Genomic DNA, 25,939 nt, shown 5'->3' on the forward strand with positions numbered 1-25,939 from the left:
ACAAATTCTGCATTCTCGGAGATTTCAAATTACTTAATTTTTCCATATTAGCAGCTGGGTTCCAATTAAGGAGTTCCAGAAATAACAAATGTATCCCAAAGCATTTAATTGAGTAGAACCTTTTTTAGTTAGTATAGCTTGCCATTCAAGGCCCCTTCTGCTGTGAGAGAGAATGGAGAAGGTAGCAGATGGACAGGTGTCCCATCGTCTGACCATCAGCCCTCCTTACGACATCAGGCCTCTCCAGTCCAACTTGTCGATGCTTCTCAGTCATGAGTCAGTGGTTAAAAATTAAGTCTATTCAAAGCCAAACTACGGAAAGAGCCCAGATGTCATCGACGGATGAATGGATAAAGAAGATGTGGTTATGGAATATTATGCAGCCATCAAAAAAATGAAATCTTGCCATTTGCAATGATGTGGATGGAACTAGAGGGTATTATGCTAAGCGAAGTAAGTAAATCAGAGAGACAATTATCATATCTCACTGATATGTGGAATTTGAGAAACAAGAAAGAGGATCATAGGGGAAGAGAGGAAAAAAATGAAACAAGACGAAACCAGAGAGGGAGACAAAGCATAGGAGACTCTTAATCTCAGGAAACAAACTGAGGGTTGCTGGAGGGGGGTGGGAGGGATGGGGTGCCTGGGTGATGGACACTGGGGAGGGTATGTGCTATGGTGAATGCTGTGAATTGTGTAAGACTGATGAATCACAGACCTGTACCCCTGAAACAAATAATACATTATATGTTAATAATAAAAAAAAAATTAAGTCTATTCAAGTCTAAAACAAACTACTCACTAAACACAGACTAGCCTTACTCGGGGTTTGAGCTTTTTTTGTGCCATGAACCTCTCTAGAAGTCTTGGTGAAAACTATGGGACCCTTCTCGGAATAGTGCTTTTAAACACGTAATATGTATGGGGTTGCAAAAGAAACCAATTACATAGAAATAGTACATTTTTAGGGGTGCCTGGATGGCTTAGTCATTAAGCATCTGCCTTCAGCTCAGGTCATGATCCCAGGGTCCTGGGATCGAGCCCCACATCAGGCTCTCTGCTCAACAGGAAGCCTGCTTCTCCCTCTCCCACTCCCCCTGCTTGTATTCCCTTTCTCTCTGTCTCTCTGTCAAAATAAATAAATAAAATCTTAAAAAAAAAAAGTACATTTTTAGAAATAAGATCTAGCAGTTGATCTAATAACTCCCATAATTTTAAAGTAATGATGGAAGTAAAAGACATTTCAGGAGATCTGAAACATCTTAATGTGATACAGAAAATCTGTGATTTTTGTTCTCAAAATCATGGGTACTGCTAATACTAGTATAGTTTGTTGCTTCATAAATAAAGGAAATACTAAATTACAGTTTGAAATTAGTACAAAGATGGAATTTTTTTTTCCCATCCAAGTTGCTAGATTCCTGAATTCTACTCAGTGAAGCACACCACTTTACAATTAGTGAATTAGACTATATTTTTTTTCTCAGAGATAATTTTAATGTGAAAAACTCTTAACAGCAGAGATTTCACCTTCACAAAGAGTATAACATGAGTCCTCTAGCAGCTTTCCCGTATATATAAAGGAAAATATTTTGGCCTCATCCAGTAAAAACAGATTATGTGGTCAAATTACAACAGGTATATATAGTCAGGTCCCCAGTTACACTTTGAACTGATTCTTGAGCACAGGCTGCAACAATGCGACCAGTGATACTGCTCCCACAGACCCTACAAGTCACAATGCGACCAGTGATACTGCTCCCACAGACCCTACACGTCACGTTATCTTAAAGCCAGAGTGCCTGATCTCTGATTTTGTATTTTTTTTTTTTAAAAAAAGGTTGTTAACCTAAATTAAGTTTTAATAAACAGAACTAATAACAGAAACATCCCTAATTAGATTCTAGAGAGGAAGCAGGAAACCACCTAGAGCCAAAGACAACAAAACTATTCCTTAAGAACTTTATTTTGGGCTTTCACATTATGTCACCACATGGAACCAGATAGAAATTTATCAGGTAGATAAATATGTAATATTTAGTAATTAGATCAAGACACGTGTGCATTCTTTAGTAGTAGTAGTTTTTAGGAAATGTAGTCATTGTCAGATCTCTCTGTTTCCTGGAGACAAAGCTTCTTCCAGATAAAATTTCAAAGAACATTTTTTTTTTCTACAGCATAGCTCCATCATTGCTAGGTATCATCATACCAAAACAATTGATGGGATTCTTTTTTATCCAAGGCTTTAAATTAGTTTATTCCCTACCCACCCATCCTCACTCACACACACAAACATTACCCAGTAAATAAATAATCTGAGCTTTCCAAGTATCTCCCTGGGCCTCTAGGCCTTTTTATACTTGCAGCTCTAGTCCAAGATGTAAGTACCCTGAACTTACTTTCCAAGAGCTACGTTTAAGATTAATACCTGGAAACTGTTTAGAATCTGTCAATTACGAAGATCCCCCTAAATAATTTCATACTAATGAGTTTGGTTTCCTTAATAGCCACCATAAAACTATTAAGAAATATCTGAAATGCGATTAGATTTGATGGAACCATTCAGTTAAGAAAATAAAAAAAACGTAAGTTAAGCTAGCTGTCTTTTAAAATTATACTCAAAAAAAGAATACACCAGGAGTTGTTTCATAAACTTCATTCTCTTCAAATGCTTTTGCGGTTTACAGTGATGTTTTACATGTTTGTTAGTTCCCTGCAGCCCGTTTCATTTTGATCTTCGTTCGTATCGGATAACTGGATTTTCAGGGGTGTGAATCATGGTTGTATAATTCACAGTGGGAAAATATCCATCAATGAGATCAAATTCATATAAACGAAGCATAGTGGACCAAATTGTCTTGATTTGAACATAGGCAAAATTCTCCCCAATACAACGATGACGCCCTGTTAAAAAAAGAAAGTTTTCTAAGAATCAATTGAAATTCTTTTTCCCGTCTTTTCTCCTGGAATGATAAATTTGTTTACAGTTTGGAGGGACAGCAGATATAGAGATAATATAGGAAAAAGATGACATTATTTTTACATAAAAGAAGAATGTAAAATAAAATAGTTAAAAATCTCAGGAAAAAAAAAAAGGGGGCGCCTGGGTGGCTCAGTCATTAAGCGTCTGCCTTTGGGTCGGGTCATGATCCCAGGGTCCTGGGATCGAGCCCCACATCGGGCTCCCTGTTCAGTGGGAAGCCTGCTTCTCCCTCTCCCACTCCCCCCACTCTCTCTGCCAAATAAAAATCTTAAAAAAATAAAGTAAAAATCTAAGGAGATTTTCAAGGTTTCTTTTTAAGGGAAACAGCACTTGGATAATTATATAATCACTTTTCTAATTACTTTTTTTGAAATGTCACATCTATCTAAGTTTAAATATATGTAAGATTTGAAATCTATGATGACAATCTACTTTGGAAATATACTAGAATATTCTTAGCTTCTGTCCCAAGAGAGCCCTAGTCAAAAGTCAATATGAACCCGCCAATCAAAACTTTAAATGCCAGGGGCACCTGCCTGGCTCAGTCAGTGGAGTGTGTGCAATTCTTGATCTCAGAGTTGTGAGTTCGAGCCCCATGCTGGGTGTAGAGATTACTTAAAAATACAATCTTTAAAAAAAAACTTTAAATGCCATTTCAAAATAATAATGGAAGAAAAAGGGATTTAATAAATCAAAATAGCAACACAAGATCAAAATTTAAAAGGTTATATACATGTAAAAACTGACAAGTTGATTCTAAAATACATATGGATAAAAAACACTAATTCAAAAGGATACATGCACCCCAATGTTTACAGCAGCATTATTTACAATAGCCAAATTATGGAAACAGCCCAAGTATCCATCAACTGATGAATGGATAAAAAAGATGTGGTACATATATACAATGGAATATTACTCAGCCATAAAAAAGAATGAAATCCTGCCATTTGCAACGATATGGATGGAGCCAGAGACTATTATGCTAAGCAAAATAAGTCAGAGAATGACAAATGCCATCTGATTTCACTTGTGGAATTTAAGAAACAACAAACGAGCAAAGGGGAAAAAGAGAGGCAAACCAAGAAACAGACTCTTAACTACAGAGAACAAACTAATGGTTATCAGTATGGAGGTGGGTGGGGGAAAGGGAGAAACAGTTGATAGGGATCAAGGCATGTACTTGTTGTAATGAGCACTGGGTGTTGAATGGAAGTGTTAATCACTATATTGTACACCTAAAACTAATATTACACTGTATGTTAACTAACTGGAATTCAAATAAGAACTTTCTAAAAAATGCATATGGAAATGCAAAGGAGGACCTAGGATATACGGAGCAGTCTTGGGGGAAAAAAAAAAGTTGTAAGACTTAAACTGACTTCAAATTTGACTTCAATACTAAAGGTATAGCAACTGTGATACTGTGGTTTGTAATAAATATATATTTGCTCTTTCTCCCATCCCTGGCACAGAGCTCCTCAAACACCTTGGAATTTCTTAAGAGCAAAGAGCAATAAAAGAAGTCAGAAGACTTTTGTTATTCATAACAAGCCCCTTTCAACCACACTTGAGTTTGTTAATGAGGGGACTTTTGGAAATCCCCTCAGAGTAGGGCCTGGCTGCCAAGGGAACCAACCATGTGCTTAAAGGGTTAGAACTTATAGCCCTAACCCCTGACCTCCAGATGGGAGAAGGGGCTGGAGGTTGAATTACTCACCAATGATTTAATCAATCATGCCTACATAATGAAGTCTTCACAAAAGTCCCTATAGTATGGAGGATTGAGAGGTCATATTCAGAGAGCTTTCCAGATTGGTGAACGTATGGAGATGGTGGGAGTGTGGCACACCCAGAAGGCATGGAAGCTCTGTGCCCTTTCCCCCATACCTTGCCCTGTGCATCTCTTCAATCAGCTGTTCCTGAGTTGTATCCCCCACCTTTGTAATAAACTGTTAATCCAGTAAATAAACTGCTTTCTGAGTTCTGTGAGCCATTTTAAGAAACTGTGGAACCTCAAGGAGGGGATCAAGAAAACCTCTGATTTACAGCCCACTGGTCAGAAGAACAGGAGACAACCTGGACTTGCAATTGGTATCTGAAGTGATGGGGGGCAAGAGGGAATCTTGTGGGACTAAGCCCTTAACCTATGGGGTCTGTGCTAACCCCAGGTGGATAGTGTCTGAACTGAGTTGAACTGTAGGAAACCCAGTGGGTGTCCAGAGAGAATTAGTGTGGGAAAAACAACATTTGGTGACCAGAACTGTTGTCAGAAGTGTTCTAAGTGAGTGTAGAGTAGAAAGTGGGGTGGTTTTTCTTTCACAGCAACCAAGACAATGTGGTTCTCGATAGGACTCAACAAACAGAACAATGGAACACAGCGAAGAGCCAAGACATACTTTTATAGTTATTTGATTATCAAGAAAGGCAGTAAATAAAGCAAGCCAATGGAGAAAAAGTCTTTTCAACACATAGTATGGGAATAACTATGTATCTAATATTAAAAGAAAGCGGAGGTGGTACCTGGGTGGCTCAGTCGTTAAGCGTCCGCCTTTGGCTCAGGTCATGATCCCAGGGTCCTGGGATTGAGCCCCGCATCGGGCTCCCAGCTCAGCCCTCCCCGCCTTGTACATGCTCTTGCTCGCTCTCTCAAATAAAATCTTTTTTTTTTTTTTTTTTTAAGATTTTATCCATTTACTTGACAGAGAGCGCACATGAACAGGGGAGGGACAGAGGGAGAAGGAGAAGCAGGGTCCCCGCTGAGCAAGGAGCCCGATGCAGGACTCGATCCCAGGACCCTGGGATCATGACCTGAGCCGAAGGCAGACACCCAACCGACTGAGCCACCCAGGCATCCCAATAAATAAAATCTTTAAAAAAAAAAAAAAAAAAAAAAACCCTTAATTCCTGTCTCACACCAAACTCAAAAACTAATTCCAGATGATCATAGGCCTAAACATAAATGCTAAAACCATCAAATTTTTTTTATTTTTTTTTTTTTTTTTTTTTTTTTTTTTTTTTTAAAGATTTTATTTATTTATTTGACAGAGAGAGAGACAGCGAGAGAGGGAACACAAGCAGGGGGAGTGGGAGAGGGAGAAGCAGGCTTCCTGCCGAGCCGGGAGCCCGATGTGGGACTCGATCCCGGGACTCCAGGATCATGACCTGAGCCGAAGGCAGTCGCTTAACCAACTGAGCCACCCAGGCGCCCCATCAAATTTTTTTTTAAAGATTTTATTAGAGAACAAGAGAGGGCAGAGAGCACAAGCGGAAGGGGTGGCGGAGTGGGGGAGCACAGTGAGAGGGAGCAGATGCCCTGCTGAGCAGGGAGCCCAATTCAGGGCTTGATCCTAGGACCCTGAGATCATAACCTGAGCCACAGGCAGACGCTTAACCAACAGAGCCACCAAGGTGTCCCAAACCATCAAATTTTAATAGGGAATAATAGATGAGAATGTCTTCATGACTTGGGGCCAGACAAAGGTTTTTAGACAGGACCAGGAAGCAATAACAATTTTAAAAGTCAATAAATTAGGTCTGATTGAGGTTATTCATTTATCAAAACAATACTGACTTGAGTATTTCATTGTAAAATTTTACATCAAAACTAGAATACTGAACTTTATTATATACTTGCTGAAAAATTCAGGGAGACATATACTTATGCAGTTTACTTTGAAATGCACCTGAAAAATAAATGGATTGATGGACGGATATGTGATAAAACAAGTGTAAGTAAAATGTCAATGGCAGAATCTAGATAATGGGTATATGAATGTTCAGTATAAAATTCTTTTGACTTTGCTTTGAAATTTTTATTAAAATGTCAGAGAAATTTTGGGCGCCTGGGTGGCTCAGTCGTTAAGCGTCTGCCTTCGGCTCAGGTCATGATCCCAGGGTCCTGGGATCGAGTCCCACATCGGGCTCCCTGTTCGGCGGGAAGCCTGCTTCTTCCTCTCCCACTCCCCCTGCTTGTGTTCCTGCTCTCGCTATCTCTCTCTCTGTCAAATAAATAAATAAAATCTTTAAAAAAAAAAAAAAAAAAAAAATGTCAGAGAAATTTTAATAATAAAAAATACAATTCGTGTATTTTTAAAAAGTTATATATAAAAGCCAGAAAGACAAACTTAATAAAAGATGGTATCAGAAATATTTAAGCCAGAAAGAACTAATGCCTTCCAGTCTCTCCAGCCTACCAAAACCTCATAAAGTAGTAAGCTCAATAACAAAAGATGGCTTTTCAGGGAATACAAAAAGATCAAGTCAAATTATTAGAACTGAAAAAAGCCTTACTAAGCCTTGGTTTCCATTTCTGAAAAATGAATAAGACAGTCCCCCTTCCTCATAGTGTGGTTGTGAAGATTAAATAGAGAAAAAATTAACAAAAAAATGCGTATTATTAGCACAGTGCTGTGTGGCCCATAAAGGCATTTACTTCTAGGAGCCCTATTTAAGAAGGGTGTTTACAAACCATTCCATATTCAAATATAACAACTAAGGAGAGGGTTGGCTTACTCACAAGGAAATTAAAGGATTATTTTTAATAGCAGGAAACTAGAACTATCCTAACTATGAATTAATAGAAAAATGGATATATTCTGATGATTCACAAAAGGTAATATTATGAAAATGAATAAGCTACATGCTACATGCACCAACACAGAAAAAATTACACAAAGTCATGATTGAAGAAACTGGACATACTTAACATGATGATCAAATGGGGTAGAACAGTGTCCCCCCAAAATTCATGTCTACTCAGGAATCAGACTTTGCAGATATAATTAGTTATGATGAAGTCATACCGGGTTAGGGTGAGCCCTAAATCCAGTGCTGGTGTCCCTCAAAGAAAGCCATGCACAGACTCAGACATGCACAGGGCAGATGGCCAAGTGAAGATAGGCAGTGATCAGAGTGATGTAGCTACAAGCCAAGGAATGCCAAAGATTGCCAAGAGCCACGGGAAGTTTGGAACAAAGCAAGGAAAGACTCTCCCCTAGAGCCATCAGGGAGAGCAAGACCCTGCCAACACCTTGATTTCAGACTTCCGGCCTCCAAAAATGTGGGAGAATAAATGTCTCTTTTTTAAGTCACCCAGTTTGTGGGAGTTAAAGTAGCCCTAGGAAACTGGCACAATGATGAAAAATTTGAGGGAACATTATATCTTATATTCAGATAGCTCAAAGATATACAATATAACTTCAGAGAACACAATTAGGGGATGTTTAAAACACATCGGGATGTTAAAAGGAAACAGATTACAGCTTCTTTTTTTCTTTTTTTTTTTTTTAAGTAGGCTCCACACCCAACATGGGGCTTGAACTCATGACCCTGAGATCAAGAGTCACATGCTCTACCAACTGAGGCAGCCAGGCGCCCCCAGATTACAGCTTTAATGTAAGTTTTTAAAAATGGGAGCTGTTCAAAAAACAAAAGGAGCTGCCATAGAAGGTGACTGAGAATCTATTACCTAAAAAAGTTCCAGTGCAGTCCAGGCAATTACCAGTTTAGAAATGATTCCTCTTTGGGGCAGATTTTGGGCCACAGAACTAATGCCCCTTCCAACTATTTGAACAATCTATGACTCTTTTATATGTGCTGTTATATACCATATTATTAAATTTATTTATTAGAGTTACTAAGATCTGAAGTTCCTAAAGGACTTTATACTCTCCTTTACGTGTGGAAACAGTGTGACCAGTGACAAAACAGTTGTGCCACTTCAAATCTCTTTGGAAAGACTACACAAGAAGTCATAAAATGTAGTTTAATCTGTAGAGTACCAATGAACAGAGAAATTACTGCAGGAACAAGGGTCTGCCTGCATAATTTAAGAGTGGCAATTGAAATGCAGAAGTTTGCAAACCTATGTAAGACCTGCCCAAATTTAAAGACCATTTTATCCTAAGGATACAGACAGAGCACCAAAACGGTGACTAACAATCCAGAAAAGCTTCAATTTTAACAAGACTGCTTTTGCTCTTTTCTGAAACACTGATAATCTGTTATCATATTTAGCCTGAAATAATTGCCTAAATGGTGTGCTAATTCCAGTGGTTCTTTAAAACAATTCACAAAGAGCTTAAAATACTATTGTAAGGGAAAACAGGGTGGACTATTAAAATTAACCCTGAAAAAACTAAATTGGTTAGAAGGTAATAGAGCTTTATAGAAGAATTCACAAAACTATTTCCTTTAGTACAAACAAAATACTTTTCCAACTTGGCAAAGATAATACTCCTACAAATGTTTACAGGAATGTCCCTATGAGGAAAGGAAAAGATATTTATAAATAAAATTCATCTGGATTATTTTGACAGACATAAATATATTATCAGAACAAACATTTCAAATGTAAAATGGTATCTTACCAGCTCCAAATGGCACGTAAGCAAACTTCTCTCCTGATGCTGGATTGTCCTGTAAGTAGCGATCAGGATTAAAGTCCAGACGTTCTACCCATGAGTCTTTAAGTCTTTGATTGACAGTGGGAGAGACACACACCTGATGTCCTGGAGGAATGGTATATCCTGCCACGGTCTACAAATGAAAGCAACACATTTCATTAGATAATATAAAACTATTCTACCAAATAACCAGACTATTGTGTAATAAAGCATTAACATATATGTGATATACATATATTTAAAAACTAGCTAGATGATAGGCCAGCTAAAAATTATTTTAACTCAGGATGATTTCCAAGTGACCCAACACTGGGCTGGAAACTTAAAAAAGCCATAATGCCTCAGAGGTAGCAGAGGGATATCAAGGAGCCTTTCACAGTCCGATTTGTATATTTCCATACTATCAGAATTTTTAATAAAACATGCTTTTTTTTAAACCAGGAAAAAAATACACTAGGTTTTTTAAAACCCTAATTGTTAAATAAAAATGCAGGGAACAGATTAGCATATATACTCTCTAATTATATAAAAATATCTATATAAATAGAATATATAATTACATATCAGAGTTCGAATATAAAATATTGAAATTATGTGGAAACGATTATTCTACTTTTTTAATTTAAAAATTCTCTTTGCTGTTATATTTCTTCTTTCTGATAAATAAAAACTGGGGGAATGGAAGGGGAGATCTAACCAAGAGACTCACCTGAGGAGTTTTAGCCATTCTCATCATGGTCATTATAGGAGGTCGAAGTCTTAATGTTTCTTTTATACAGCGATCAAGTAAATTTAGATCCTTCAGCTAAAAAGGGAAAGCATTTCCGGAGTTTTAGAAATATTTAACTTACTTCAGCAGTATGTGTTTAAACTTATGGGTTATAATAAAATAGTTTCTATTGTGGTAGAAGGGCAAAGAGGTAACTGGTTCAGTATCTGAGATTATCTTGTTCTGTCACTTTCCATGGTCAACAAGGGAAAGAGGGCAAGATACCATCAGCACAAGAGGTAATCACTCTGAAGAGCGGCACAGTAAGGGCCTGCAAAAATCCACTTGTCTAGAAAGTGAAAACACTAGCAAAAATCATGCTACCACACAGATGAAACTTGAAAACATGCTAAGCGAAAGAAGCCAGTCACAAAAGACCACATACTGTATGATCCCATTTATATGAAATGTCCAGGATACAGCAAATCCATACAGACAAAACGTAGATCAGTGGTTGCCAGGGGCAGGGGAAATGGAGCGTGACTGCTAACAGGTACCGGCTTTCTTTTGGAAGTGATTTAAATGTTCTAAAATTGTGATGGTTTCCACAATTCTGAATATATCAAAAAACAGTAAGTTATATACTCTAAATGGACTGATTCTATAGTATGTCAACTATATATCAATTAAGCTATTACTTTAAAAGTTACAAAATCAGGAATGAAAGAGACATCACTGCTGGCCTTACAGAAATAGAAAGGATTATAAGAGAACACTGTAACAATTGTAAGCCAACGAATTAGGTAACCTAGATGAAAATGGACAAATTCCTAGAAGGACACAAACGAAAGACTCAAGAAGAAACAGAACGTAGGAATAGATGTATAACAAGTAATCAAACAACTTCCCACAAAGAAAAGCACAGACTCCAATGGCTTCACTGGTGAATTCTAACCAGACATGTAAAAAAGAATATCAATCCTTCACAAACTCTTCCAAAAAAATAAAAGAGGAGGAAACACTTATAGACTCTTTCTTTGAGACCAGCATTACTCTGTATACCAAAACCTGTCAAAGACCTCATGACAAAACTACACATCAGTATCCCTCATGAACACAGATGCAAAAATCCTCAACAAAATACTAGCACACTGAATCCAACATGAAGACATTTCAAGGAGGGCTATGGGGACTTTTCTTAAAAAAGCTAAGCAATTCAATCTATAGTAAATAGAATATATCAAATTGTCCCCTTTAAAAACTAGCCACTGATTAGATACTCGAAGTCATAAAGCAGCAGTGAAACTAAAAATCCAACAAACCTGGTCATAAGTTAAAGGAGGCAGATCTTCTCCACAGACTGTTTTCTGTTCTAAATAACATTTTTCTTGAAGTGTTCTGTCTCTGGCCAAGAAGAAGCCCATCCAGGCACTAGTAGTTGAGGACGTGTGCTGGCCTGCCAAGAGCAGTCCAATAAGCATGCCTGCTACTTCGTCGTCTGTCAGAGGGCGCCCATCCCTAAGGAAGGAGTCACACACAAATTTAACAGTTTGGCAGACCATTTCATGCCATCACATTTAAATAAAGGGTCCTAGTGAATAAACTTTTCAGGTGTAATAGTCTCTTGCATTTGCCCATCACAAGTGAGAATTTTTTCGCGAGGGGAAAGAGACAGACCAAAGAAATGTATGATTTTCATTACAAAAGATGTTGCTGCAGTTTGTCAGCAGGCGTTTCCCCATGCCTGGTCCTTGGGCTCCAGGAAGGCAATGGGATCCCATTAATTCGTGTCTCATCCATTTAACAAGCCCAAGGCTCATAGCTACTGATTTTGTCAACATCACTACTTTTTAACTGGACATATGTTTTAACTTTGTTTTAATGTGAAATTGCCTGCTTCAGCTTAACATGTGATCCGAACAGCTCTTACTTGTAAGTAGAATCTAGTAAAGTTTGGAGAATGTCATCAATTTTTTCTTCTGACTGTCTGCGCTTCTGGATTGCTTTATAGAAAATATTCTTGATCTCTCGATGAGCTCTGTCCCTGCGTCTGCAATTCAAAGACAAAAATGACTAAAAAATAATGTCATACTTTCTGGCATCAGATTCATTTTGAAAATAACCAGGACCTAGCTTAAGAATGACTCAAATAATTGACAAAAAACTCAGAACCAAAAGAAAAAAAGAAGTTAGACGAACCATGAGAGACTATGGACTCTGAGAAACAAACTGAGGGCTCTAGAGGGGAGAGGGGTGGGGGGATGGGTTAGCCTGGTGATGGGTATTAAAGAGGGCACGTTCTGCATGGAGCACTGGGTGTTATATGCAAACAATGAATCATGGAACATTACATCAAAAACTAATGATGTAATAATGTATGGTGATTAACATAAAAAAATGAATAAATAAAAAAAAAGAAAATCTTATACTGTTAGAAATTTCTAGCATCCTAACATATATATCCCTGATTCTTAACATACTACCTGTGTTCTAACAAAAGGTCTAAAGCAAGACTTGTGATTATTCCTTTAGAATCATTTTCCAGTTTAACAGAAAGCAGAATACTCCCTTTAAATTAACGAAATTCTAATTTTAACCAAATTAATTCTTGAAGCAGATGGAGAGTGATTCTGGTTTTTCTATAGGATTCAGGACTTGAATAAACCTAAGATTTATTTAGGATGACCTAAATCTAGGATGTAGAACATGACGACAGTATACAGGATTTGATTCTACTTTTCATCTTCTGAGACAACATGGTTTTGTAGGGGGCAAAAATACTAGGAGAGGCAGAAAACAAACTTCAGGTCCCCAAACCTTCCCTTTAAAGGAGGGTGCTCACTAGGTAACAGGTACTCTAAGTGTTTCGGAAAGTGAACTGGCCACTTTGACCTCCCGTGAGGTAGATGCTCTTAGCCTCACTTCGCAGGTAGATGCACAGTTCCACACAGCCAGAGAGCAGCGGAGCTGCGACTCCAAACCAGGCGATCTGACTGCCTAGCCCCTTCACAACTGGGCTTCCAATAAAACTGCTGCTCTGCTGAGACCCTGTGGGCAGAAGACGTTTACTGACAGGAACACAGCAGTGCCAGGAAAACGTAAGGCCTGTTTTAAGAAAGGGCATGGAATAATTCGGTTCAATCATTTGGTCTGGGTAAGGCAGAGAAAGACTGGGCTGAAAGGAAGTCAGGCATTTCGGACTTCGTCCAGGAGATAGAAAAGGTAAAAACGGGCTTGTTGCACACTTCTGGAGAACCTCTACAGGCTACGGATGAAAGCATTTTGAAAAATGCAAAGCTCCTGACAAATATAAAGTATTACGAGTTCCAGAGAATTCCAGAGAATCTCTCCTGGCTTTCCCTTTTTCTCCCCCTCTTTATCCTGTAACTATATAGAAGCAGCAGAACTAGAAGGAAAAGGGAGTACCAATTTAACTCGTCCCCATCTCTAACCTGAACGGAAATGGAATCAACAGGTAACAGAAAGCCCACTAATATGCAAGACACTAAACTATATGTCGAGTCCTATAAGCAATATTTCTTTGTATCAGATGATCCCTGACCTTAAGGAAATCACAGTATAGTTGTAAGAAAACAGAGAAAAGTAAAGAAAGGTACTTACTACTTCAAAACAAAGAAATTCACAACAGACTATAAAACAGTCAAATATTTTCAAATAAGTACCTAGAGGGGTGTATCACTTTTAGGTAGAGTCCAGAGACTTTCCTGAGTAGAAGGAATATGTGAGGTAAGTAGGTTTAAATTAGAATAGCTAGACAACAAATGACCTCTTTTATAAACTGAAACTGAGCTTAAATGAGCTCACTATATAAAGAAAACCTGTCTTGAATTCTTATAGAAGAATTGGGGCTCATAATCTCCCTAATTTGTCTGTTTTATGTTTATTTTTTATCTTGGTTAAAGCAAAGCATGCCAACACTCCAGCAATTCTACAGTTAAATAAGCAAGTATAGGGTCTTTAGCCATACCTGAAACTAGGCAAAGGGAGCCAGCCTGGCAGTAGCCAGGCTGCGTGGCTAAAACCTCCATCCAGATCTGCATACAGTTGTGCCACTTTCTCATTGAGTTGACTTCTGATTTCCTTTCCATGTAAACAATGGCTCGCTGTTAAAATTATGAGCTCAGAAAGAGCTTCAAACAAATCTAGAGGAAAAAAGATCATTCCCATTACTATTGCCAAATATTCTTTTGAAATTTTCTGCTTAGAGATATAAAAGTATTACAAAGGAAAAGTGAGAATAAAAACTCAAGAACCAACAAGATCCTGTTCATATCATCAAAAAAAGCCTACAGACACATGGATACAACAAAGAGAGGCAAGAAACTCATGATGGGAAGCACCTCTGGACAGCCAAAAGAAAGGCCACAAAGGCATCTCTAAACCTCACTAATGACTCTTCAACTTGAAAAGATAAACTGAAGATAAAAATGAATATAGTGAGGGGCGCCTGGCTGGCTCAGTTGGTAGAGCACGCGATTCTTGATCTCGGGGTCGTGAGTTCGAGCCCCGCATTGGGTATAGAGATTACTTAAAAATAAAAATTTTTTTAAAATGAATAGAGGGGTGCCTGGGTGGCTCAGTCATTAAGCATCTGCCTTTGCTTAATGACTGAGCTTAAAGACAAATGCAAAGACCACACCCAGGGTCCTGGGATCGAGTTCCACATCCGGCTCCCTGCTCAGCAGGGAGTCTGCTTCTCCCTCTCCCACTCCCCCTGCTTGTGTTCCTGCTCTTGCTGTCTCTTTCTCTGTCAAACAAATAAATAAAATCTCTAAAAAAAAAAAAAAAAATGAATAGAGTTACAGGAGTTCCAAGTCACAGTGTAACAAAAGCAGCAAAAAGGTGATTTAGTGCATATGAGGTGCTTCCCAAAGAACAGCAGTCCAAAAACTGAAGAATGGATTATTTCACAGGTCAAAAGCAGGAAGACCAGGACTAAAATTTGAGGTCTTGACTATATATAAAAGAAAACTGTAGCTAATCATCAACTGGTATATCCCAAACTAGAGACAGATACATCAGGGAAGCACATTTCGATGACATTTAAAAGTCATAAAAATTACCCAGTTAATGCCTTGTTCTTTAATTCCATGTTTACCAAATGAACTTCCAATTGTCCCTTGGCTTTCCAGTTAGATTTGCCAATGAAGTTCATCAAATTCTGGTGTTCTCAATGCTGTAACTTTGTCTGACTTGTATTTATTAAGTTGGCATTTTAGTTTGTTTATACATCAGCTTCTTGTATGATTAGAAATATATCACATCAGCTTTCGGTGGATTACAGAAACTGAAGACCACACCCAGAACATGGGGACCCACACAGAGGTCTTAATGCCCTATGAGACAGATGTTGTGTCCTGCTCTGGGGGGGCAATTTTCTCTGAAAGGAACACTTAATTGTCCAATATAAAGAATGGATTCACATAAATATCCAAAGAAGATCAAGTTATACTCATTATACTCTGTACATAATGCAAGAAAGCATATAGTTGGTGGTAGACTAAGCCTATGTATTTAAATTTACTTTTTTCATGAACTAAATCATTCCCATACAATATCAGATAGATAGGGTATTACATACAAAATTAAATCATTTAGACTTTTACTTGCTCATGGGAGTTAAAAAAGGTTATTTTATTTATTGTCTTAAAATGACCTTGCAAAAAGTCTTAATTCAGTTTATTTCAAAATTTAATGAGTTATTTTTATATTATTTGTACAAATGAGCTAAATAACATGCACATTAACTAACCCATTTTAAGGTTTTGCTAAGTGAACAGCAATAATCACTTCCTCTCAGGTCTTTTTAACTCTGTGGTTATCAAAACATATTCTTTCCATTAAATCTAAGGTGGTTTTTACATATGTTGCAGTTGGTTTTTCATTACACACACACACACACTCACGTATTCTTATATTTCTAGTCATAAAAAAAGTAGAAATACTAGGACAAACGCAAAACCAAAACAGTTTGCTTACTTTTTTCTCCACTTTCTCCCCAACTCTGAAAGTACTCCTTTGTTTCTTTCTCAATTATAGAAACGTGCTGTCTAAAGTGGGCTATGTTAAGGCCACTTTTTAACATTTTCTTCTGCTCCAAAAAAACCTTCAAAATATTAACAGTATAATACCAAGCATTAAAACACAATTTTGTTTTATCAGAAGATTCATTTGGGTTATTATATGTAACACTCAAAGAAAACAATATTTTAAAAAAAGATATTGAAAATAAAAACAGTAAAAGGATTTTTTAAAACTACACCAAACGTGGGAAACTTAGAGCATTTATATGGATCTGAAGTAACATGTAGAGATAACCTGGTATGCAGGTGCTCAACTAACGATAAATTAGGAATCCCACTGCCTTTCCTTCCTACATATGCATTTTCCCACTCCGGACCGCAGGGCTTCCCTTTCCTGTTGTCTTCTAGCATCCCAACCCAACCCAGATACCAACACAAGCCCCCAAAGGTTCATTATGCTTCCATATCATTTTTATCCCACTTCACATACTCTCCCATTCCATTCCCAAACAAGTATCATTCCTCCTCTCACTATCTTCCAGAGGTTTAATGAGAATTCAACATAGTCTGACTGAAATAAATTCACACTAAGACAACTAATGGTTTTAACCCATTGGGACATTTCTATTTTAAGAATCTGATTAGCAGTGTGAAAAAATGAAGAGATATATCTGACCAGAGGGATTTTCTAGGGTTCTTGCTTTTGGCTTCGAGGAGCCATTCATTCCCCACACCTCGCTCATCCCCAGAAATAACACTTGATGTCAACTCTTAACTGCTCCACTAGGATACTAGGGCATGTGTGGTACGATCTCCGCCAGAGCCCACACCAAGCTATTGAGCCAATGATCTCATTTGTGTTTTGCATCAATTTGCAGCACTTTAATATTTGACTTTCGGAGGGGAAAAGAAATCACACAAACTTCCAAAGCCAACAATCTTTAGCTCAAAAGAGCTCTTATGCTAGAATTTCAGGCAGGAGTAGAGGCATAGGAGGCCCTTTTGATGAAATAATGGGATTTTCTTGTTACCCACTGGAATCAATGCCCTAAGTTCATCACTGATTCTCTTTGTACAGGCCACCTTTAGAATGGCCTAGCCCGTGCCTGCAGCTATAAAGCAGAATACCCATTCTCTGTCAGTTACCCGGGCCTTTTCTTTCTAATGTCTCTTTCTTCAGATTTCTGAACCAAAGAATAAATTGTTTCTACATTCTAAATGTACAACATTACACTACTAGCTGTAACTATTATATTATAGATTTTTCTTGAAGGTAACAGGGTCACCTACTGGATTTGGCACATCATATGCAACTCCCTTCCCAAACACAGGTGTTGTCAGACGACTGTAGACATCTTCTGCATTCAGGTCCTCATTTTTACTATTAAAAAGCAGTGCAGCAGCATCACTCCCCAGAAGGTAAGTAAATGTCTTGCCCACCATGGTAAAACTAAATACAGGTCCATACTAAAGAAAGAAAAGTAGCCACAGTGATGGTACTGAAAAATACGTATCACTAAAAGAAACACTAATTTATTAATTCAGAAAACATTTTTGAAAATTAAAACATGCATAAACCTTAATGCAATTATTCACCCAGTCTTTGTCCAAATTTATAATTATTTTCATCCAGTTGCAAGTGAAATATAAACTTTTTATTCTGCTTTTTTCAATTTATACTGAAAATATTTTCTATCCTTTACACAGACATTATAATTTTAATAATTATTCTTTCATTAGTGGACATATGGGTGATATGTCAGTTCTTTACTTATTATGGATAATTCTGCAATGAGTTTCTCTGAGAATACAGATTTTTTACCCCCTTGGTTAAGGATAAACTTATAGGAGTCACCAAAGGTTATGACCTGTCCTATTGTATTTGCTATGTAAAGACATCAGAAGTTTATTTAGTTATCCAGTTTACTACTATCTCACCAACACCAAATGATTTCATTTTTAATTTTCTCTAATCTGGCTGGGTGTTAAATGCTTTACCTTGCAGTTATCTGATTATTATTAAAGACCAGGCTCTGGGGATACAACTGTGAACAAAAATACTGTCTCTGAAATGGAATATTATGCAGCCATCAAAAGGAATGAGCTCTTGCCATTTGCAACGACGTGGATGGAACTGGAGGGTATTATGCTGAGCGAAATAAGTCAAACAGAGAAAGACATGTATCATATGACCTCACTGATATGAGGAATTCTTAATCTCAGGAAACAAACTGAGGGTTGCTGGAGTGGGGGGGGTGAGGTGGGAGGGATGGGGTGACTGGGTGATGGACACTGGGGAGGGTATGTGTTCTGGTAAGCTCTGTGAATTGTGCAAGACTGTTGAATCTCAGATCTGTACCTCTGAAACAAATAATGCAATATATGTTAAGAAAGAAAAAAAGAAGAAGAAGAATGTAGCAGGAGGGGAAGAATGAAGGGGGGGAAATCGGAGGGGGAGAAGAACCATGAGAGACAATGGACTCTGAAAAACAAACTGAGGGTTCTAGAGGGGAGGGGGTTGGGAGGATGGGTTGGCCTGGTGATGGGTATTGAGGAGGGCACGTTCTGCATGGAGCACTGGGTGTTATGCACAAACAATGAATCATGGAACACTATATCTAAAACTAATGATGTAATGTATGGGGATTAACATAACAATAAAAAAATTAAAAAAAAAAAAAATACTGTCTCTGACTCATGTAGCTTAGTCTATTGAAAAAGATACAACTTAATCAAATAATCACATTAACAAATGTAAAATTGCAAATGTGATAAGTACTACAGGAAGGAAAGCAACTCTGGGAGAAGAGAACTGATAAAAGACCAAAGAGAGGAAAGGCCACCTGAGCTGAGGCTTGAAGGATGAGGAGGAGTCAGCATGGCAGCCAGGCATGCACAAAGATCCTAATGGGGGGGAGGACAAGATGAGAGCTGAGTCTGCAGGGCCTAGACCATACATAGTCTCATAAGCCATATTCAGGAAGTTTTTTCCTTACAAGCAATAGAAAGCCATAGAAGATTTTAAACTGCATGGGAGGGACACACTGATATATGCATATTTTAAAAGAAAGATCCCTCTGGCTGCTATATGGAGGGGGGAGGAACAGGAGCAGAAGGAATGTCAGAGGACCAGTTAGAGCCTATGCAGGAACCTGATGATGAAAACTTGCTACATGGTAATGATGGGGCAGTACACAGAGAAGCAGATGGATACTGAATTATTTTGGAGAGAGAATTTGCAGGCGGCAATGGATTGAGGGAGGGAAGTATCAAGAAGGAATCCTAGGCTTCTGGAAAACAGAAAAATGGTGAGAAGAGAAAACAGGACAACCAGGATTGAAGAGAGAAAAACCAAGGGTTAGCCTTCAGAAATGTTGGATTTCAGGTGCCTTTGAGACAACGCAGGAAAAATCATGTGGGACTTGGGACATCCAGGTCAGGAGCTGGAGAAGAGACCTGAGCCAGAGACATTAATTTGGCTGCAGGTTAGAGATGAGATCACCTAAGAAAGACTAAAGGCCAAGGACCAAACCTCCATGAACCCCAACAGTAAATGCCCAGGCATAAGCCCACTACTGAGTTAGAGAAAAAGCAGTCAGAGAAATAGGGGGCGGGGGGGGGGATGAAAGAAGCCACATTTAAGGAGGGAGGAGTTACCAGTGACAAATACAGCTAAGGGATCAAGTTCATTGAACTAGGACACGGAGCTCATTAGTGAAGGGTCTGACAGGCAGACTAGGGTGGACTGAAGAATAAGTAAACAGGACATGTGGAAACAGAGAGAGTACATACAGAAAACTTGCTAACGGGGGAGGAAAGTGAGAGGAGACTGAGTAAGTCAAGAGAAGCTCTGGTCTTTTTAAATGAGTGACTTTTGAAAAATTTTCAGAGAAAATGGAAAAGATCCAGTTGAAGGAAGTCACTACAGAAAAAAGAAATAATAGCATAAGGGTCCTGAGACCAAAGATGGATTGAGACTTTAACCTCCAATAGGAAGCAAAATAGTATAAAATGAACATGATAGCACCTAGTGGCCTCAGAGCACAAGATTCTGGAGCCAGACTGCCACGGTTCACATCCCAGGTCCTCCACCTGTTAGCTGTTGTGACCTTGATTGTATAGTCAGAAAGCTTAACCTCTTTGTACTTCAGTTTCCCTCATCCATAAAATGGAAATAATAGTACCTACTATTATCAAGATTAAATATATATCATTTTATCCAGGATATGTGCGTGTATATATAGATATTATAGATATATTAGAAAAGTGTGTTGGCCATAGTAAATATTACGTGTGTTTATTACTACTACTACTACTACTACTATTATTATTATTATTATTATTATTAAAAGCACAGACTTGGAAATTAGACCATGTATAAATCCTGGTTTGGCCACTAGCCAGTGGTGAGCCCAAGAACAAATTATATAACCTGTTTCTCAGTTTTATCATCTATATAATGGATATACCTGAAAGGATTTTTGTGGAGCTTCAGTCAGATAATCTACGTAAAGCACTAAGTTAGTGGCACAAAGTAAATGTTTTATAATTAGTGTAACAGGAAGAAAAGAGAATGCATGTTTGAAAGTGGGAGCATGAGAAAGTTCTCTTTGGATGGTTTTACATCTCTAAAGAGGAGACAAAGTCATCTGCTTTGATAGGAAGACTCAGAAGTTTAGAAACATGAAGGTTTGAATCATCACTGTGGGGAATGGAAAGTAGGCCAACCATACTTTGGCATAACACAATTGTTTAGCAGTGTTCAAAGTTTGTTCAGGGTAGGGGATCATGAAATTAGGAAGGAACTAATCTGGTGCAAGGAAGAAAAGAAGAAGAAAAAAAATCCCTCCAAGTCTGGGGTTTTACCAGGTAAGCAAAATGAAAAGATCCAGAGCAAGGAAATGTATGGTATTGGCCACAGTGGAACTGAAATGATGGACCACTGTCCCAAACTGGAAAACGAAGCAAAGAAAGGAGGCTAATAGATCAGGAGAAAGTAAATGGGACAATGGACTGGAAGATCTAATGAGGTCAAAGAATGGTTCTAATGGAAGTTGCTGCGGAGGCAAGAGGCAAGCCAGGAAAAGAAGTTGTGGTCTAAGACTAAAGTGTCTAAATTTATATTGTGGAGCTGAAAGAGTTAAGAGTGACAACAATTCATAGTGGGACTGTGGAATAAATGGCTGAATTGGTATCAGAAAGCTCATGAGAGAGAAGAGGGGCAAAGATCTGACTTGGCCATGGTATCTTGTGGGTCATCCAAGTGCAACTGAAGTCACAGATGTGTAGAGCAGGTTAGAAAATTCCACAGGTGACTGGTTAAGAAAAAGAAGGGTCAATCAGTATCAATCTTAACTATGATCAGTAAGTACAAAATTTAGGCTAGTCATGTCTCAGAGATCACCCAGGACACGGGAGAAGTTACGAGAGTCTCCAAGAGCCCTCCAGCTCTTAAACAGGAGTAGCTCCAATTTAATTGGTTTCCTATACTCAGGATAAGCCTAAGATTACACTATTTTTAATGTTCTGCCATTTAAAGAAAAGTTTGAAAAGCACTAATTTCTTTTCCTATAATTATTTGGAACACTTACCTTCTCATATGCATTTTCTAGGAATTCAATTGGACTTTTCCCAAATGCTATGGCATGTCCAAGGAATGGAACTGGAGAGAAAATGTATGGTGGACTTTTCTGCAAGAGAAAACAAAAAATTGGGGGTTCACATTTCATTTTGAGATATCCAGTTTAGTTTCCTGACCAAACAAATGAAATTTACCACTAATACTAAAAAGTTACCAAAAAATAAAGCATCAACAGTAACTTAAAAACAGCCAAACTGCAAGAATCTTAGGAGAGTGGCCATAGTCAAAAGAACAGAAACTCAAAACATGGTATAAGTGACTAGACAAACACAAAGGTGTTGTAATTACACATGCTGAACAATGTCCAGAATATGTCCAATATTATTTATTGGTGGGCTCTAGGCAACTTACTTAAACATTAGCAAAAAAAAAAAACCACACAGGAAAATCAAACTATATTGTCTTTACCACTACCACTCACAATTTTAGTTCCGGAATCTTGCCTAAAGAAGGTATAGAAAAAGACAAACAGTAACTTGAGGTATAGAAAGATGTGAAATGTTTAAGAAGCTACATTTATCAGGAAAGAGAACACATCTCATCCACTGATTTTATTTTTTATTTTTTAAGTAGGCTCCACACCCAGCGTGAGGCTTAAATTCACCACCCTGAGATCAAGACCTGAGCTGAGATCAAGGATCAGATGCTTAATCAACTGAACCACCCAGCGCTCCTCATCCACTGATTTTAGAGAGAGTAGATCAGCACTAGCAGGAACTCCTTCACACTCCTTGTAAAAGGTACTTTAGATGCCCCAGGTTTTAAAAACGACTTGGTCAATAGTTCATACATTCCATTGTCAGTAAAAGAGCAGTTTTAAACGCTACTTGGTGTATGAAGCTAGTGGTCAATAAAGACACTAAATTAAAGAAACTGATACTTCTTAGCATCATAAGAAGGGACAATCCAGTTACTCCCACCCTACCAAACACTCCCCGCTTCATACAGATATAAATCGCCATTAGGGGCGATACTACAGCCCACAGGATGCCCCACCAGGGCAGTCCCCAAGATGACGGCCACCAGGGCGCTCAATGCCACATCCATCAGTCTGGCCACGGCCATTAGGAGCACCAGCACTTCGGCCAGCACAGCCGTGACCGCTACAAGCACGACCCCCACCAAGACCAGACACGCGGCCACCGCCAGAATCGCTACAGACTTGAGGGCCCCCAACACCAAGGCCAGAAAGGCCAAGGAAGTCGCGACCACAAGCAGCAGAGCTGCGGCCACCTCCCCGTCCCCAGTGCGCCCGTCGCCGCCGCCCAGCTGACCACGGCTTCGGCAGCCACTCCCGCTAGCCCTTTGGCCGCCTTTGTCGTCGCCCCGCTAGCCGTTAGACCACAGTAGTCGCTGCGTCCCCCGCCCGGATCCCCCAGGGTGCACGTACCGCCCCGGCGGGCAGGGGGGCCAGGTGGCCGACTGCGAGGCGGAACAGGTAGACTAGGCCAAGCGTGAAGGCGCAGGCGATTAGCAGCATGGATAGGAGGTTGCCGCCGGTCACCCGCTCCATCGCCTGCCCCAGCACCGACCCGCCCGCCTGCAGTAAACCCAGCAACATCATCATGACCGCCGCAGCAGCCACTACAGCTCGCCGGAGACGCTGGAGGCCGAGGTCGCCGCCGCTCCTCCTAATCGATGGAGCGAGTAAAGCCGGCAGAGGGGCGTCCGGAAGCGGCCCCGGCCTCCAGGTCTCCTACTAAACCCAGTCCCACCCCCTACTCTCGGCTCCCACGCGCGCCACCCTGTGCGTCACAGAACGGGGCGGGGCCAGATGCTGGCCACGCCCTACGTAGGACTACCTACTGCCGAGGTCTCCTTACGCCAGGAGAGAGGCCCTGAAAAAGCAGGTTGCACCTATGGTACCAGTGGTACAGAGACAGAGGAGAACGAGAACTTAAGAGGGGATCACCTCCCTGAAAATCGCGGGCCGCCTGAGACTGCGTGCCCGGGGTGCACCACGACACGGCGCCGGGAAAGGGCGGGCGGAGGGATCTCAGAGCGAGGTTTGCGACGGGACGGCAGCGGCAGCGGCGCGTGAGGTGATTGCACCGCTCGCGCGTGAGGTGATCTCAGCTTATGTGGCGTCAGCCGGGCGGGTGGCTTGAGTACCGCCCCGGTGGTGTGAGCACCGCCCCCTCGCCGGGGCATGCAGGCCCGCTGCCCCTGAGCCTCTCAGGGCCCGCGTCCTGAGGCGGTGGAGAGGCAGCCAACATGGTTGGGGAAAGGGAGATTGTGAAAGACGCCGTCTGCACACGGAAGGGTGGGACGATGAGGTCAGCCCCATGCCACCCCAATTAAAAGCAGTCTGACAGGTATTAATATACGGCATAACGATAACAAAACTTGGTTGCTGTCTGGATTATACGGAAACAGGTTTTCCGAAATAAATTTGAATATTATAGGCCGTCGCGACCTATTTGAGACAACATTCCCCAAGAACGGCACTTACTCTGTCCAGAAAGATTTTAAAGCGGAAGTACAGTCCTAAAGCCACAGTCCCCTGGCCGCCCGCTCCTGCGGTCTCAAACAAGCATGTATATATAATGACCACCAAAGTAAATTCCCCTTCTGTATTACTCTCACGAGCCCCCGACCATATTCATGTATTTATTCAGTCACTGTGAAGAGCTAGGTATTGTGCTAGGTAGGCACTGGGAATACAGCAGTGGGTGACAAAACTGCAGGGCCCTCAGGGAAGGAGCAGGAGTATCTAACTGCCTGCTCAACACCTCTACCTAGATGCTTAACATTCATCTCATTGTCAGTAAATCCCGCACTGAATTTACCTCCTCCCACCCCGCTGCCATCCTGCCCCTCCTGTAATGCCCATGTAGGAAGGGCACCACTATCCACCCCATTGCCCTCCTTCTTCATTCCTCATGTTTAATCAATCACCACATCTTATAATTCCACCACCTTGAACGTTTCTCCATTCACCACTACCTTAGGTCAGATCTAATCGTTGCTTGTCTGCCTTTCCAACTCTACATCTGGTACTTGTCCATTCTTGTCCTTAATCTGGCCTCCCCACTGTTGCCATTTCTTGTATCTCTAAAGCATGTTGTAATCATCTCTGTAGGTTTCCTCTATTAGAACATGAGCTTGAGAAAAGGGATCATGTCTTAATTGTTTTCATATTCTGCCTTTATTCTAATACCTACCATAGCAGTTCTCAAATTGTGGTCCATAGCCTTCTGGGTATCCCCAAGAGCCTTTCAGAGTATCTGCAAGGTCAAAGCTCTTTATAATAATACTGCTATTTGCTTTTTCACTGCTGGAATTTGCCCTGATAGTGTAAAATCAGTAGTAAATAAAAACTTCTTGGGCCTCAGCACAAATCAAAGGCAATGACACCAAACTCCAGCAGTCATTATTCTTCACTGTCATGCACTTGCAATAGAAAAATAAAATTATCTATTTCACTTAAGAATGTCCTTGATGAAATTGTGAAAGTTAGATTTATTAAAGTTCAACCATTGAATACATGTATTTTTTAACTAGCAGATTTTTTCATGGAATAACATTTTGCCTGAAAGAATGACTGCCAAACTCTAGTCTTTCACATTTGGGTATTTGACATTTTCTTGAAAATGAAATCAGCCTGTCCTTTTAAAGAAAACCATTGACAATATTTGTTGTCAGTGATAAAATTAAAGCTTTCCAGGGCGCCTGAGTGGCTCAGTTGGTGGATTTCGGCTCAGGTCATGATCTCAGGGATATAAGGTTGAGCCCCACGTCGGGCTCCATGCCTGCTTAAGATTCTCCCTCTCCCTCTCCTCCTGACCCTTTCCTTCCCCACCCCTGACACTCTCTCCCTCTCTCTCTCCAAAAAAAAAAAAAATCAAAGCTCTCAAATAAAAATTAAGAATTTTAGAAAACATATCTACCACCGTAAACTTGACAACATACTAATTCTTGAGACTTTTCTGCAGAGGAAAATTTAGTAACAAAAGGATTTTATATAATAAAATGTGTCAACATTAGAATATTTGCATAATTCATTGAACAAGTATTTTCAAATGACCAATGCATGATGTTACAAAATCGTGTGTGGGTAAAACATTCATTCAAAGTACAAGTTAGACCAAAAGATTTTCATAGAATGTAAAAAGTTAATTGATATACCTCCAGATTCTACATTGCCACTAA

General features: G+C 39.7%; 1 protein-coding gene and 1 long non-coding RNA gene across 5 annotated transcripts in view; one reads left to right on the forward strand and one right to left on the reverse strand.

Moving 5' to 3' along the window:
- Positions 1 to 1,951: 1,951 nt before the first annotated feature.
- Positions 1,952 to 23,802, reverse strand: CYP51A1 (cytochrome P450 family 51 subfamily A member 1). Of its 4 annotated transcripts, XM_078059244.1 has the most exons (11): positions 23,178 to 23,317; positions 22,209 to 22,230; positions 21,738 to 21,836; positions 17,437 to 17,613; positions 16,103 to 16,229; positions 14,091 to 14,265; positions 12,033 to 12,152; positions 11,425 to 11,620; positions 10,103 to 10,198; positions 9,358 to 9,526; positions 1,952 to 2,907 (listed from the first exon to the last, which is right to left on the reverse strand). In XM_078059244.1, exons 4-11 carry the CDS (start codon positions 17,587 to 17,589, stop codon positions 2,729 to 2,731), a joined length of 1,215 nt encoding a protein of 404 aa, XP_077915370.1. In that variant the 5' UTR covers positions 17,590 to 17,613; positions 21,738 to 21,836; positions 22,209 to 22,230; positions 23,178 to 23,317; the 3' UTR covers positions 1,952 to 2,728. The 4 variants fall into 4 exon arrangements, with proteins under 4 accessions (XP_077915370.1, XP_077915371.1, XP_077915368.1 ...); XM_078059245.1 differs by lacking the exons at positions 22,209 to 22,230; positions 23,178 to 23,317 and adding an exon at positions 23,700 to 23,802; XM_078059242.1 differs by lacking the exon at positions 22,209 to 22,230 and having other exon boundaries at positions 23,178 to 23,515.
- Positions 23,803 to 23,935: 133 nt separating this feature from the next.
- Positions 23,936 to 25,939, forward strand: part of LOC118549096 (uncharacterized) — an 87,124-nt gene continuing 85,120 nt past the window's right edge. Inside the window, exon 1 of the long non-coding RNA XR_013442751.1 lies at positions 23,936 to 24,102. This is a non-coding gene — a long non-coding RNA (uncharacterized LOC118549096). The remainder of the gene's footprint in view (positions 24,103 to 25,939) is intronic.

Source organism: Halichoerus grypus, chromosome 12 (genome assembly GCF_964656455.1).
Source record: "Halichoerus grypus chromosome 12, mHalGry1.hap1.1, whole genome shotgun sequence".
NCBI classification, from domain to species: domain Eukaryota; kingdom Metazoa; phylum Chordata; class Mammalia; order Carnivora; family Phocidae; genus Halichoerus; species Halichoerus grypus.